The sequence below is a fragment of the Apis florea genome, unplaced genomic scaffold (assembly GCF_048593485.1).
Source record: "Apis florea isolate Af1SG1 unplaced genomic scaffold, ASM4859348v1 contig_2190_pilon, whole genome shotgun sequence".
NCBI lineage: Eukaryota > Metazoa > Arthropoda > Insecta > Hymenoptera > Apidae > Apis > Apis florea.
In genome coordinates, this window is record NW_028256541.1 from 1,762,838 (window position 1) to 1,779,828 (window position 16,991).

At 33.3% G+C, this 16,991-nt stretch overlaps 1 protein-coding gene across 2 annotated transcripts in view; it reads right to left on the reverse strand.

Annotated features, from left to right (window-relative positions):
- Positions 1–1,700: 1,700 nt before the first annotated feature.
- Positions 1,701–16,991, reverse strand: part of chinmo (Chronologically inappropriate morphogenesis) — a 52,684-nt gene continuing 37,393 nt past the window's right edge. For both annotated transcript variants that reach the window (XM_012483658.3, XM_003689689.4), the window contains exon 7: positions 1,701–2,867. In XM_012483658.3, the coding sequence (XP_012339112.1) occupies positions 2,635–2,867 (233 nt within the window). In that variant the 3' untranslated portion in view covers positions 1,701–2,634. The remainder of the gene's footprint in view (positions 2,868–16,991) is intronic.

The window sequence follows — 16,991 nt, forward strand, 5'->3', positions numbered from 1 at the left end:
CAGTTTTATATATTATATAATCAGGTAAATGTGTAAACGTACTTGCTAAAAAACTTGTATCCTCCGTATTATTATTATTATTATTATTATTATTATTATTATTATTTTACTTAGATAACGCGGAACGTTTTCCCCTTTCGATTTTCAAGGAAACTCTTGTTCGTGTTTCTTTTTTTTTTCTTTTTTTCTCTCTCCTTTTTTAAATAATAATAACAAGGAACAAGAGTTACGCCTGGATTATTAGGGATATCCGTTCTTCAGTGAGGTATAAAAAAAAAACGACGCCCTTACAAAAGGAAAGGATCAGTTCTTCTCTTAACGATTATTGCTTATATTCTCTCTCTCGTGTACGAGCCTGTGCCTTTCGAACCGCATTCACCAAGAAGAATCTACACACGTGACTTACGATATATATATATATATATTATTGTTATACGGTAACTTGTCCGTATCTCTATAATATTGTAGCTAATAATCTCATAAATTCTTTATAAAATGTTGTTGTTGTTGTTGTGCATCTGTACAAAAGAAAAAAAAGAACAAAAAAAAAAATATATATATATATATATAAAGTGGAAAAGATAGTGGCATGTTTTTAACCGTGTTTCGGTATTTAATAAAATAACGTATCACACTCTCTCTTTCAAGATATGTTTGCAAGGATAACGTGTATCGTCTTGTGTATGTGTCAAAGATGCGTCTTGTGTTCGAGAGATAAAAAAAAAAAATTCGATCGATTAAACTTCGATTCGCGATCCTGAATAGAGAAAGATGCGTTCGATTTATGATCTATTTCCTTTTTTTTTCTTTTTTTCTTTTTCTTTTTTTTTTTTTTTTTTTTTTTTGGCACTAACGTGAACGTAAGTGTTAAAAATAGTTCTGACATATCACCCGTCTTGTCTTGACCCTAGGCTCTCCTCGACATCAACATCAATTATAGTACCAGTAGTATTTATCTATTCGCGGTAGAGAATTCAGGTAAAAGTATCAATATATATATATATATATATAAAACAGCGTTTGAATCAGCGTGTGATGCGGCAGCAGTTCGATAATAATAATAATAATTCCTTAATAATCCATCGGTAACTATAATCGTAATATAATAAAGTAAAAGGTAGCGGCAGTAAGGTAAGACGCTTTTAAATTCATTTAAAACTATTTCTCGCAACAACGCTTGCACCGTTTCATTAATGTGCTCGGTATATATATATATGTATAGTTATATATATTCCGTTCGTACATCTCCTCGAAACGATCCTGATCGTTCTTTGGCGAGGAGTGGTCGAGAATATATGGTGAAGAAATATATATGTATATATATATATACATAAAATCATAAAGTCAAAGGACAAAAAGAAAGAGAGAGAAAAAAAGAAAAAAAAAAAAAAGAAAGAAAAAAAAAAGAAAAAAGAATCGAGAACAAATTCGGCTTACTGTAAATACGATTCACCTGAGATATGCGTCTTTTCATTTTTTTTTTTTTTTTTTTTATCCTCCTCCTTCCTCGAATAACTCGCTTATTCTTCTCTCTTCTGGCTCGTTCGTGAATCTGCGTTTCAACGTGTCTTCTTCCTTCCTTCCTTTCTTTCTTTCTTTTTTTTTTCTTCAACTTATTTCGCGATCTCCTTCGATCTTCTTTAACTTCCCTTTTATTTTTATCGCGCTCCGAAAAAAAAAGAAGTGTTTCTTCTTCCTTCCTTCCTTCCTTCCTTCCTTCCTTTCTTTCTCCTCTTCTTTTTACAGTGTATAATAACTCTTACTCGACGTTGCACTTTCATTGACTAGTTTTGTGGTTTATTATTCAGCGTACTTCGCGAGCATGTCCGAGGCGACGAGTTTACAACATCCTCCTGATCCCTCAACCCCCCCCCCCCCCCAATATCCTTCTCCTGTATCTTCTGTGCTCAGCTACGCTCGAGTAATCGGACGTCGACGTTTTTCCAAACCTTCGTTCTTCTCCCCCCTCCCTTCGTGATCCGATCACCGGGACTAATTTCTTCTAGTTTCGCGGTCGAACACCCTCCGAGTCGCATCCGAGTCCTCCGCGAAGAACTTTTTCTATTTCTTTCCTTTTCTTTCGAAAGCGATCAACAACAAGAACACCTTAAATCTATATTAAATGTAAAGAGAAATCTCTTTAAAAATCCCGATGAAACCCCGGCTCGAGAATCGAATTTTTCCTAAATCTTGATCATCCTCGCCGAAAATTGATATTAAACACGGTCTCTCTCGGAAGAGAAACGACGAATCGCGCCAATTTGGGACTTGTGGTAGAGACGGTCGCTGTGTAATTGACAATTGCTTGATCAAGATCACCGAGACGAGGCACAGCGGGATATCGTTCCCTTTGTCGAGTATCTCGGGCTGGGAGAGGCCGGGCTCTAGTTTCCTTACGGCTGCTGTCAATCGCAGGGATTCACGGAGGAAAGGGCCGGTGGCGAGGGCCGCTCGGATGGTGCACGGGACGGGGATGGCGTTGACCGACGTTGGCCAAGAGAGAAGGCGGGCAAACCTTGGCAAACCTGGCGTTCCAGCTTCGTGGCCTCTCCAGTTTTCCAGCCGAGCGGTGCACGGGCTGTGTTCCGTGGCATTGCGATGGCAACGACAACGACAGCGATGACGAGGACGCCGTTACTGCGGCACCGTGTCCGACATCGAGTGGTTCGACTGCTGGAAGGCCTTCAGGTTGAGCTCGGCTTTGTGCTCGCGCGCGATGTGCCGTCTCACGGTGTTGTTCCGCGTGAACGTCCGCTGGCAGAACGGGCATGGCACCCTGATCCCTTGGTGGCGTTGCCGTATGTGGGCGCGCAGGTTCGTCTCGTAGCCGTACAACTTCTCGCAGTCCGGGCACTTCAGTTTCTTGCCTGAAATCATGGGAATGTTATTTTCATTTTCAAGTAATCGTTCGATCAATTTCTTAGCTCGACTTGAAATGAATACTTCGCACGCGAATTACGAACGTGTGAAACTTTTATATTTTAATTATCTTCGTGTATAGAGAAGAAGATAATTTATTGAATATTAAATCGTTGAGCGCGTTTGTCAAGGCAAATATCGAACCTTACAATCCCAATAACGTACTCTCATTTATTGTCTGTTATTCTTATTTTTCATCTTCTTACATTATATCTCTATTTTTATCTACTATTTCTTTCTATTGTAATTTTGTAATTTCATTACAGTATTCCATGCTTACAATATTTTGAAAATAATATTTCTATCACCACGACTGTCGAACTCGGACTAACGTCGTATATGTAGTTCGATCACGGTCTAATTTTAGATAAAAAAAAGTCTGACCATTTGATAATATATTATTCTACACTTTGTAAGATTATATTTAAAGAGCTTAGGAATCTATTCATGAAGCGATATTTTAAAAAAATCAAACATAAATAAATATTGTCGCCGTTCGAATTGCTGCATCAATCCAAGTGGTGTCTGAGAGTCATCGTTGGAGTGAATTAATATTTTAATAACGCGTAAGAAATTTTATTTAGGGATAGGGAACGAGGTTTTTTGTGGATGATTATTTTTTAAAAAAATAACGGTTGTAATAAAACGTTTTGCGTCGAAACAATTTGAAATAAGTGGAGCTTGGAAAATTTATTATTGGCTTTGAAAATCAGAATAAATGATATTTTTTAATTTTTTTTTTACCTAACCTATTCAAAAGTCAGAATATTGTGTTTGAATATTATGAATATATAGAATATATAAAGTATCTTTTAATAAAAAAAAATAAATTATTACGAAACAATTTAATAATTATTGTTACAAAATTAATAACGAACTGCAATTCTAGGAAAATAATTTTATAAAATAAATTAAATACTATACAGTATAGTTATTCTAAATAGAAAAAAAACGATTGTTTTGTTTTTCCTCGAGAACTTGCTTTACGGAACTCGTGTAATTTCCGGTTTATTCCGACTATCTAATTTAATACATTTGCATATAGAATAATAGCCGATCTTATTTTTCTTAGAATGCGTATTCTTTTGCATAGAATTTTCTGTTTTTTATTCGTCGTTTTATTACATCAAGAGTATTACAAATATACAAATATTGTGGATCGTTATTAATTAAAATCTTCTTCTAAGCATGTCTTTAACAAATTTGTTAACATTCATGAAACATATTATATATGATTATTATTATCATCTTGAATTCGTTCCTAAATTATCTTACCTCTTGTTAAAAAAATAACGATTTTTTTTATTAATAATATTAAATTAAGTTAATAGGGAATATATCAATATTCATGGATGAAACTCATAAATAATTGAAAAATGCACAACAAATGCGTTTCCATTCATGAAATTCATCGCAAATTCATGATTTAATCATGTATAATATACCTTTAAATAATTACAAACTAACAGCATTTGTGCAATAGCGAATATTTTTTTTTTACGAAAAATTGAAGATGTTAAAATTAACGAGTAATCTTCTATCTAAAGATTTCCAAACTTCAAATTTACTCAAAAAAAAAAAAAAAAACGAAACGCAAAAAATTTAATTCCATATCTTCATCTTATTTCGAATCTCTCTGGCTCGAATTTCACGAACCACTCGACGAATAAACAATCTGAACGTTCAAAGAAAACAAGAAAGTTCCCCTCCTCCCTCTCAAATGGCCCTATTAAGGCCCGGAGCTTACGCGCGCGATCATCCCGATAATGGAGAGAGCGCGTGCACGCGCCTGGTAGCGCGGATCGTTCCTCTTTTCGGTGGATAACCGGTTAAAAATAGAGTTGGGCCCATCTTAGAAAAAGTAAAGTAAGTTCGGGGCCTCGGTCTCGTGCAGCTGACGAATGAAATTCACGAAGGATCGGCGGCCGAAGACAAAGGCGGGTCGCGCGAAACTGGCAACGGAGGGGAGAGGGGAGGCAGAAAAATACGGGCGCCGAGGACGGAAGCCATGGTGTTCGAAGGAAGGGCGAATGGACCTTTGATTGATAGAAAGGAGGACGCGAGGAGGAGAGAGAAGAAGAAAGAGAAAGGGAGGAACTTAACTTAACCCCTGTGTTTATTTTTTGGATTATTATATACTCTAAACGTATATTCTCTACGAAGAATTTTTTTTTAACTCGTCAAAAATCTGCCAAGTTTCGAAAAATTGTCATACGTATATTCTCTGTGAAGAATTTTTTTTTTAATTCGTCAAAAATCTGCCAAGTATTCGAAAAATTGTCATACGTATATTCTCTGTGAAGAATTTTTTTTTTAATTCGTCAAAAATCTGCCAAATATTCGAAAAATTGTCATACGTATATCCTCTGTGAAGAATTTTTTTTTTAATTCGTCAAAAATCTGCCAAGTTTCGAAAAATTTTTGTTTTGTCATACTCGAATAACATCTCATTCTGCATATGATATATGAACTTGCTTCTAACACAATCAATTTTCTTTCAAATTTTTGAAATCTCCCTTAAGAACATTGACAGGCTTTTCGTTTGTTACCGAGTTGAATTTAGTCGAATCGAAGAGTTTGGAATGGAAAAAGATTATAGATTTAAAAAAAAAAAGGCAAGAGAGAACGAATTGATGAAAAGAGGAGAAAAGAGATAAAAGGGGAAATCAGAAGCAGGTAGAGGAGCCCGCGGGGTAGGTACGCCCCTGAGCACGCAGGGACGAAGAGAAGGCCGGTGTTTAAGAAGAGGGAATGATCACTTCCGCGAAAGGCCACGCCATCTGCTTTGCCATGCCGAAATTTTCGAATTTCGCGTGTATCGACGATTATTACGGGACATCCTCCCTCCATCTTCAAAAATTCATCGAGATGGTTAACCCGGGGCAGTTAACCTGATGGCGGAGCAAAACTTGTGCCAGGTTTTTGTTGCTTGGGCAACTGATTAAATTGTATAGAATCCGGACTTATTAGATTAGGGATACAAGCACAGTTGACAGATCTCTCGTGCCTTCGAAACTATATTTTAAATTCCTCTTTCTCTTCGAACCCTTGCGCAATGATTTCACGCTTGGACAAAGAAGAATTATTTTGTCAAAAAATTGAAATATAAAAATATTACACTCTGCGTGTAAAATTTGAATAAAAAATCTGTTAAAAATAATGATTAATAATTATTGATTTGAACGTTAGATAAATTACATTGTCGATATCGATGACGTTGATGCAAATTTTGCGTTAATAATTTTCTTAGATTTATGAAAAATGCATACAAATAAAATGAGATAAAATATTCAAAACAAAGTATATAATCGATTCAATTTTTCTATTTATAAAATTTTAATTCTAATCTGCATTTTAAACATCCACATAAAGAGAATCGTTTGGTTCAACGAACAATGTTCAGAATAAAATTTACCGTTGCATCGAATATCTTAATCGCTCTATCGCTCGGGCGAAGCTAAAAGAGACTAAAACATTGAAAAAAAAAAAAAAAAAAAAAAAATTAGGCGATAGATCGTTTCTGCGAAATGAAAAATGCGATCAGATTGAAATAGATCCGAAGGCTGTAATAACCGATTGCACGTTCGTTCCGAAGACATGCAAGGAATGCAGAAGAACATCCTTTCTATCCCTGATGCTGTAATTTTCTGGAAAAAAATTATTTTGAGCGTGAAGCTCGACTACACGCGTGTAGCAAAATTCGCGGAAGGTGACCCTGACACGTGCTTGCAGAATAATAATACCGTAACGCCGTTGATGCAAAGTCGTCTTTAATCGTCGATACGATGCACGCCTAATAAATAATCATTCTTTTCGTAATCGTTAAATTAATTGATGACTAACTCTTTCCAGCCCGACAATGCCGTCTCTCTTTCACTCGAAATATATTTTTCCACGATATCGAACAATTATATAAATCAATTTCTAACTATTTCTTATAGATACAAAAATAAAATGCAATTTTCTTTAAATTATTATTGGATATTAGCGGATATTAACCTCGTTCCATTATAAATCTCCCTTCAAAAACTATCACTTCGAGGTTAAAAATCATCTTATCCTTTCATCGAATCGAAAAGATTTTAGGAAACACGAGATAATTACGTAGATAAATTCGATAGAATTTTGATTGATCACAAATGAGGAAATTCGGCAACAGTCTATTTGGATCCCCTATCAGGAGGAGAGTGGAAAGATTCGGTTACGAAAACGCAGCAACGTTCAAGGTCTTACCCACCTGACCCTTTTCCTCCCTTTCCAGCTGAATGGATCGAAGAAAACGGATAACAGAGGGAGAAAGCCTCGACACAGCCCTACCACAACTCGCGACGGCTTCAGATCGATGGACCACGCAGTTGGATACCCCACGCGCCAATCTTATCGTCAAGGAATTTTTATTCCTTGGCGCATCTGTTTCGAACGTTTTCGCACGTGTGCATCGAGTTATGCAATGTTGACGAGTTTGATGACACGCAAGAATGCAAATGTATTTAATTTTTTCTTTAAATAACACTTTTTTTTTTTTTTTTATTTTTTTAAAGTGCATGCCTTGCCAAGATATAAATGAATAGAATTAAGTTGTTAATGGGTTAAGATGTTTGTAATTTTTGTAATTGAGATCACTCGCTTCGTTATCGTTTGGTTTATTTATTTATTTATTTACTTTTTTTTTTCGATGATAAAGTAAAGTAAATTTCTTGAAAGCACACGTGCTCGACAATAATGTCATCATAATCAATTTTGTAATGTTAAGTTTTATTTAATCGACAAATCGCCTAATATCATACAATCGTTCTTAATTTTCCAGAAATTTACGAAAGATATAAACGATACGTTTTTATTACTTTTCTTATGGAACCGTAACTATTTTATCGTTTACTTTTATCGTTGTCGCTAATCATACTGTTTGTGTATCCAAAACTGTAATAGAAAGATCAATGAAAAAAAATAAATAAATAAACCGCAATAATTGCTTTCTTTATTTTTGTGTTTTTTTAATTCGAAGTGGAAATTTTGCTTCATGGTTCATGTAAAGTTTTAAATAGCTTAAAAAAGAACAAATAATAAGTTTTTAGAAAGATAAATATAGAATTGCATCTAACGAATGCATAAAACTTACCAAAAACATCGTATAATTTACGACTCATAAAAACATCTTTTCGTTATGCGTTAAAAACACTTTGCAATTTCGAAATTACCTGCGTTTTATATAATAAATATTCGAACCCAGATAAAATCATAATGGCTTGAAAAATTGATTAGAGTTAAAAACTTTATTTAAAATAAACATTTATTCGAATTCATTAGCTCGCTACAATCGTATGATTCACTACAATCTCACCCATTTGACTACATTTATTATATTTCGAACAATAAATTGTTAAATTTTTCAATCGTTAAAACATCCGTCCATCTCTGTTTCAAAGCAAGATCTCGCTCTCATCTTTCTCTTTAACGTCTAAACGTTCGACGACACAACTCTTTCAAAAGCGAAAATAAAGAGGCGCTTTCCGCGAGCACACGTGCGACCGCGGATAAAAAGAGTCTCCGGCTGGTCTCGTGGGAAATCTACAAATCTCTTGGGAGTCGAGGTTGATCGAGGGAGAAACGCGATGGAACACGTCGAGAAACGGAACGGCCGCGTTCCTCCACGCGGAGATTCAGCGGATCGAGCCCGTAGGGAGAGAAGAAGAAGTTCAAAGGAGCGGTGGTGGATCGGCCCAGTCCTTGACACATTTCATACGATGGCGCCAAATTGGTCGTCGTCGACTGGGCGGCAGCTCTTTGCCTGATCGTTTCGAGCGAAACGAGGATGCCAAGAAACGAAGTAACAGAGGAGGAATCGTTTTTATCACAAATGGTAAATGGAAAATATATCGTAACACACGCATACACACACACATATATATATATAATATATAGGACAACGAGAATAGAATGTTATCGAGCGAGATAAATATTAAACGTTGAGATTGGAAAATAAAAGCGTTAAAAAATATGTGCAACAGCGATAATTTTTTTTTTTCAAAAAAAAAAAAAAAAAAAAAAGTAATGTAACGCAAAAAGTGTAATATTTCTAAACAAGTAAATTAAATTAAGGAAAATTTCGTCAATGAATTGTTTGGATTGAAGAAAATTTATTCTATTTATCAGAGTAAAAGAAGAGAATTGATTAGAATGTATCAGAAAATGTGTATAAATAATCAATCTAAACTAAATAGAAATGATTCAAATCGAGTATAGTTCGAATTTTAAAAATTTTCAAATTAAATATTGCAATATAAAAATTCTCATCGCTCATTCTTTTACCGATCTTCTTCATATTTTCATAGAAAAAAAAATATCATTCAATCGATGTCGAATCGACGTCGATTCATGGTAGCAAAAGAAGAGAAGTTGAACAAGAAAAAGGGAGAGGAAAATCAATGTCGAGCAACGTGCGTTGCAAGGTGAAATCAAAGGAGCGGCCGGATCCTTCTCTCTTTCTCCCCCGAGAAAGGAGAAAGCCGAGTCGCTAGCGTCGTTGCAAGGGATGCCAACCAACCAACCAACCAACCAACCCTCCTGTGTCGGAGAGACCAAGAGAAAACCATAACCCGCACAACGGTCCACTTTCGAGACCTCGATGAATCGAAATATAACTATCGAGTTCTCTCCCTCCTGGCCCGACCACTTCCGTGGTGACATGATTTCTCGCCTCGTGTTTCCCGACTCTTCACTCTCGGTTTCACGGGCAAAGCTTAAAGACGAGCTGTTCCTTCAATTATTTCCACGATTATATCGAGAATTTCGATATCGTAAGCAAGGGATGAATTTGCACAAGATTTTTCTTTCTTATTTGAAAAATTGAGCGGTTAAAATTTGAACAAAATTGGGAATTGATGGTAATTATATCTATATGTATTTTGAACAACGTTAAGATAACGTTAATTCGATGATATAACTTGATGGATTTCAGAAGAATCGTGCGATCAGATATCATGTGATGAAAAGTTTGTTATCAGATGTTTTAGGATTTGTGTATCGATGAATAAGGTTAAAAAGGCTAAAAAGAGGTATGAAATGCTTCATTTTTTTAATTATTTTAATAATCAAGAGATAGAATGATAGAAAATTGTTGAAAATGAGAATGATGAGATTCTATGATTAAAATTAGTTTTTAAATTATTTTCTAATTGAATTTCAATTTCTTTTCAATAAAATTCATTTCAATAAGAGCCAAAAAAAATTTTATCTTTAAAGAGATGAAAATAATGAAAATCAATAGTGATGAACAATATAAATTATAAATAATTATAAGTGAAATCATTTCCAAGTTATGTGAATTAAGTAAGCGATAAGTTATTAAACGTGTGTCAATACAATGCTAATCATTTTTATACAACGTAATAATAGCGATAAATAACTTCTTTCGAAAACAAGATTGCGTTTCACCGAAATGTTTCATTGACAACTTTTGCTTTAGATTAGATTATTCATAAGTTAATTTTTTAATATTTAACATTATTAACTTAAAATTTCTATCTCCATATTACATTCAGCTAGTTTTATATTTTCAATTTCTTAATCATAAACACGAAAATAGAAGCATATATTTTCTTATGAAAAAAAAATATAATTATACGATATATATATCTTCTTCATCAAAAAAATAATGAAATTAAAATTTAATCATCAATAATAATAGAGATTATTTTATTAAAATAATTTAAAACTTTATTTAAATTGTTAAATTTAAATCGTTCGTTTAAAATTCTTCAAAATGAATTACATATTTAAAAAACCACTTAGTAAATACTCTCGAATACAAATAATCTTTTCAATTCTTTATATAATATTATTAATAAAATATTTTTTTCATGCGTATTTCACAAAATGAGAGCATAGAATATTCCAGTAATTGCGAGTATATAACTTATATCGATAACCAAAATCACGCAATAAAATAAACGATAATTTATTGAACATCCCCTCCTGCTACGTCCGTGCATCACGATAAAAGCTTTAGAAAAATTCATTGGTCTGTTCTTTTCTACTGCAATCACGTATTGCTCGTCCAAAAGAGATAGACAAAGAAAGAAGAAGGAAAAAGAATATGGGTTGCGGTGCGAGGCACGAACTCGTCAAAGGCTAGCCTCTCTCCCGCGGAGCACAGCGCGGCGCATATATACGTGCACGCGCTTGGCCCTTGCCGCGTAGTTGTGCACACAAACGAGCGGATAGCACGCAAACCTTGTGCGTTCACGAACTTTTGGCGGCACGTGCACTCACACAGAGCCGATTCAGCGGCTGCACACACGCGCACTGGCCTCTGTCCGTGCACGCACGCATCGGTTTATTGATTGGTGCGTGCCGTGGTAGGCTCGGCTCTACAAATTTCGGCGCCCCGCTACATACACGCCTGGTATATCCAAGTGCAATTTGATCCGAGCTCTGTTGTAATAATAATTTATTAATTTTGATAAATTGAAAAATGGGCAAGAAATCTTATAATTTTATATTACGAGCCACGTAAAAATTATAGATACAGATCAATTTCATTGATCATTTGAATTTGGAAAAGTTAAATTTTTATTTATCATTTATAATTTATAATACTTTCGATATTAAACTCGTTATCGTTATGCGAGAAAATTATTTAAAAGATCAGAGATAATAAATTAAATTTTGTTCGAATGAAGACTTAAAGAAAGGATAACCTAAATATCTTATGATTTAAATTTTCAATGAAATTCATTAATCTATTTTATTTTAAACATTCATTCAGTTTTTTCAAGATCAATAAAATATATCTTTTACATATTATAATTAAATTTACATAATTTTCTGCGAAACGATTTCAAGATAAACAAATAAACGTACTCGAAATCAAAAGTATTTGAATTGAATAACATGCTTAACCAAAGCTCGGCAAAAATATGCAGTTAAAAATCGTTCCGCAAACGAACTACCGACAGACAACTGAAAAAGTCGTTGAAGTCGCACCAAAATTAATCATCGACCGTTGTAAAGGTGAAAAAAAAAAGAACGGTAAATGACACTGTAAACATGGCAAACGATAAAAGTAAAAATAGAAAGAAAACTAAGATGAAAAAAAAAAGGGTAGGGTAAACTGGGCGACGAGCACAAATCATAATAACGATGATGTTCCGTTGGGGATCGAAGAGAAAATCGTGTCAGTTCGTCGCTATCAAATTCAACGCAAACCACGTGTAGACATATATTAGTAGTAGTAATTAATAAATTCACTTGGATTTCTCGCAAAATGAGAGCCGATAACGCGGCATTCTGTTACAGATAATTCTCGAGCTGCTCGTATATCTCTTCCTCCCCACTCTTTGCTAGCGATCGCATGAAATACGTCGAATTCGACCGACATTGCGGAATCGCGGGCGCTGCAGTAAATTTGCACCCACGCCTGGCTGTCGCCCAATTCCATCCAATGACTACCCTCACCACGCAACCCAAAAATATACGCAAGCGTGGGGCATGCGAGTAGCTGGCGCTATCTAATGGCTACAACTCGAAACCCGCGCAATCGCACACGCACCGGATTCGCGCACGTGCGCGAATCCGTGACATTTATACCTTTTTGGCGCATGATGTGATTACAAGAGCAAACACAAACCGTTCGTTTCTAAATAAATAGAATTTTTGTTAATTGATTATTTTATTTTTGATATATGTGGTTAATCAAGTTGATTATTTTATAATCGAGTTCTTATTTATCAATCTAATATTTTTATGGTATAAATGTCGATAATATAATATTTTCAAATACGATGCCTAACTTTTGTAAGGGTTATAGATTCGATTATAGATTCTATATTCATTTATATGTAAATTCAAATCAGGAACATAAAAGAACATAAAAGAGATAGATACAGGAAAGTAAAGGACGCTGAGAAAGATAATAGAGAAAGCAGAACAGAAATAAGGATAGAGGATTATTTCAACGAAGATAGGGTTACTCATTGTGCGTAGAAGGGTAGCGCCAGGTTAGCGTGGCAACCCGTTGTTTTATTTCTACTTGTCAGAACGAGAAGCATAGTAATAAAGCTTGCAGAAGGGTCGAGATATATCGTGCTCGTTTTGTCATAATCGTCTTAGTTGGCGAATAATAAAAATTAAAGCTGTTCCCCGTAGGATTGTAGTTTTGCCGAGGTAAATGTTTACACAGAAAACAATATTGAAATTCGGATTTAAATTTCGAGTGGCTAATTTAAAATTATGAAAAAAATAAATGATAAAAATTAACATATATAAATTATCTTAATTATAGAAAAAAATATAAAAATCGAAATGCATATTTATCGATATTTATATACACGAAGCTCTCAAATAGCTTATCAACTAATTCTACATTATATCGATACTTCAATCTTAAAAACCAATTTTGTTGTTCAATACAAAGATTGTAATAATATTGTGAAATAAGATCTACATAATCGATATCTTAAAGACTTTGATATGACATGAATTATACTTTCAATACCTCTATCAACTTTAAAAAGCTATTATTTAATCTCTTTAATCAATATATACTACGATTACAATATAATACTTTTTAATTAATATGGACTCACCTTTACTTTCGTTTATTCCACGCCTAGAAATTTCAACTGTGAAATATCACTAATTCAAAACCTAACCTCAAATATGCAACATTGCACATTAATACTACATCCTATCCAATTCGCTAAAAAGAAGGCGTGAGTTGCGTGTCATGTTTGTCGAATTTACCAGTGTGGTTCGTGTTACAGGCCCTCTAACGGCGTTATCATGAAATATTTCGTGACCTGAATTTCGGCATTGCACGAAATATCCGCTCACTCTATCGGCACTAGTAGTAATGGTTAATCCGTGAAAGCGCGTTACATGAGTGTGCGCGTTGAAACAATACATGCAACATGATCACGTAGATGAATAAAAGAAAGAAAGAAAAAAATAAATAAATAAACCAACGGATCTGTTGTTTGATTGTTCTTAATCGTAGCTAAGGAATGACCAACTGAAAGAATGTACGTTATCATCGACCAATCGAGTGATTACGTATATCTTATTTCTCATTACGATACTGATCCCATGATGTGATAGCTAATACGTATAATCATTGCAATCTGTGTGATAGCATGTTTTATTTGCAAATTGATTGTTGATTCATTTACAGTTCGTAGCTTGAGTTTGTTTAAAGTTTTCATGTTTGATCGCATCATTTTTGATCGATGTATCTATAGTATATAATTTCTTTTCTAACCGTTAAAACATTGAGAATTCTTAATATATCGCTATTGAATTAAATTTTAGGTTATGGGATAATTATGAAAATTAACTTTGGATTATTTTTCAAAGTTTAATAGAAAAATTATTTAGAAATTGATTGCTTGAAAATCTTTGTAAAATTTAAAAAAGAAAAATTATAAATTGAAATGCAAAGAATTAATACTTCTGTTATTGTATGTAACTAAATGTGTAATTTAAAATTTAATTTTTACTTGATGATTCATTCATGGAATATGAATGAAATAATCCAATTCGTCTAACGTTTGAGTATTTTATAATCTTTTTTTTTTTTTATTTTTGATCGTTTTTAAAGAAATAGTCCTTTTCTCAAGATGATTCGATTATTTCTGAGTAATAATCATGAAGATACACTCTAATTCAGGTTGATATGATTTTCTTCTATGTTCTGTCGATCAATACAAGTCCTGGGGATGCTTGTCACGTTGGATTTCGGACGTACTTCTGACAAAGTCAACATGCTCATGCTCGAACATGATATCTTAATCAAATTTAACAAGAATTATTTGAAAAAAAAAAAAAAGGAAAAACTACAAGAGTGACAATTGTATTACAATAATTAAATAGATTCTAAATTAATTTCACATTTTAAAAATATTTGTTCTTTAAATTTCAAGGAGATCGAAACGGAAAGTTTTCACAAATCTGTGAAAGATTAGACGGTTTCAAGAAGTTATGAAAGTAGGAGCGGATCAAACAAATCTTTTCTCGTCCAACGATAATTTGCAGCACGAGAGTCAACCAAACTTTTCTAACAGTTTCTAAAACACATCAGGAGCTCTTTGGCCATGACACACATAGAGAACCAGCCTTTCGCATCCTCTCTTGAAAAAACATCCAACGGTCTATACCCATAATTCATTCAAAGCCTCTTGCGTTCTATCCTCCACAAGAATTCAGCCTTTTTCTCCTATCTTTACTGAAAGAAACAGAATTCGCTATTTCACAGAAAAACGATTAACAAGTATTTTTTAATTTGCTCTTGACTCGATTTATACTATTTCTCGAATTTACGCATAAATAATTCAGAAGAATTTCATTTTATTCTTCGTTGAACAAGTAGGCGAGAAATCTTGTTCGACAATTTGGTATTATGTAATTACATATGTTCTTGATTGCATTAAAAGCTACTTTCGTAAGTAAAGAAAAGTTTAAATTTTGCGTTGTGAGTAACATTTGAATAACACGAAATTTCTTAAGAAATAGAAAAATCGTTTGAATAATTAAAATATTAGTAGCGAATATTTAAATTTTATTAAATTGAAGGCTTCGTTTACCAAGCTATATAAATAACTTCATAAATTATTTTTTAAATAATTTTTTACATCATTAATTCTATTCAAATAAAATAAAATCTCGTAATGATCACTCACGAGATATAACAAGAATATAAGAAATATTATCGACAAACTATAATTCAAATAGAGTAAAAAATATCTATTAGAAAATATATTTAACCAAACAAGATTATAATAATAATGTTCGAACCTATCCTGAATTTCTGTACATGATATAGGACGAGTATCCAATTTATAAATTGGATAAAAAATATTTTCTAGTAATAGAATCTCATTAATTCATCAGTCAAAATGTCATTCACCAAGCAACAATTTCGCAATTTTGTTGCATTGTGCAACGATTCTCAGTAGTTGAAAACACGTTCTAAGAATTCGTGGCCTAAATCTTGCTTGCGTTAGATTTTTGGGCCCGGTTCGATTACTTACACGACACACCATGTCGACGAAATGAGAAGTTGAAAAAAATAACAAATGAACGCTAACGAATCGTGTAAAATATGATTTAGAAACTCACATTTTTAACCCCCTCTCCGAGCCTTGAGTCGAAATCATGATATTACAGTGGAATATAAGAAACAAGCTTGCGTGAAATTTTGTTTTAACACATCGAATCGTTTTAAGCAAAACCGATTAAAAATCGATAAGATGATTTTGAATTCGAAATCAGAAAAATATGTAATGAGGATGAACGATCTTGAGCAATGACAACATTAGTCAGATCGTGTCTATTTATTCAAAGAAATTCATATTTGTGAAATATATACGGGATTTTTATAAATTTTTTTCTAAAATGAATTTATCTCATTATCCTTTTGATTCGATTGACAGTTAATTCGTTTGTTATGTTGTTTCGTCGACATCATAGAGATATGATAATTTTCTTTCATCATCATTCTATACGTATATCATCGACCATTAAAAGTATTCTAACAAAGAAGTTTAAAACATTAAACTATTTATTATTATTTTGTAGTTCTTAAATAGAACCAGGTGCAAACACATTGTGCTCACTAAATTCATCCTCTTATATCCCTTAAAACGCAAAAACTACGTAGAAATTGTCTCTTTGTGAAGGGAAAATTATTCGAATCATTAAACACAACTCGAATTACTTAAATCGTTGAAATAAAAATATCAAAAATTGATAAAAAAAATTCTTCTAATTTTAAACATAGCCTTGTTGAGTTGCCTACACGTCCATGACTAAAACCATTTCTATTTCTATCCCGGAATCTATCAAATATTTCAATCTTTTTATTTTTAAATATTAAAGTTTTACCTTTTAGCTAATAATAGATAAAAAAAAAAAAAACTGGAAACCAGCAAAAAATAGATTTATCAAGTTTTTCTTTTAAATAACCTTCGACACTTTTGTCGATTTTAATATACAAAAATATCGATATTTACTTCAAGTTGAATAACATAAAGACGGAAGTATTCTATTTCTTCATTTAATTTTCAATTGCTTGGATA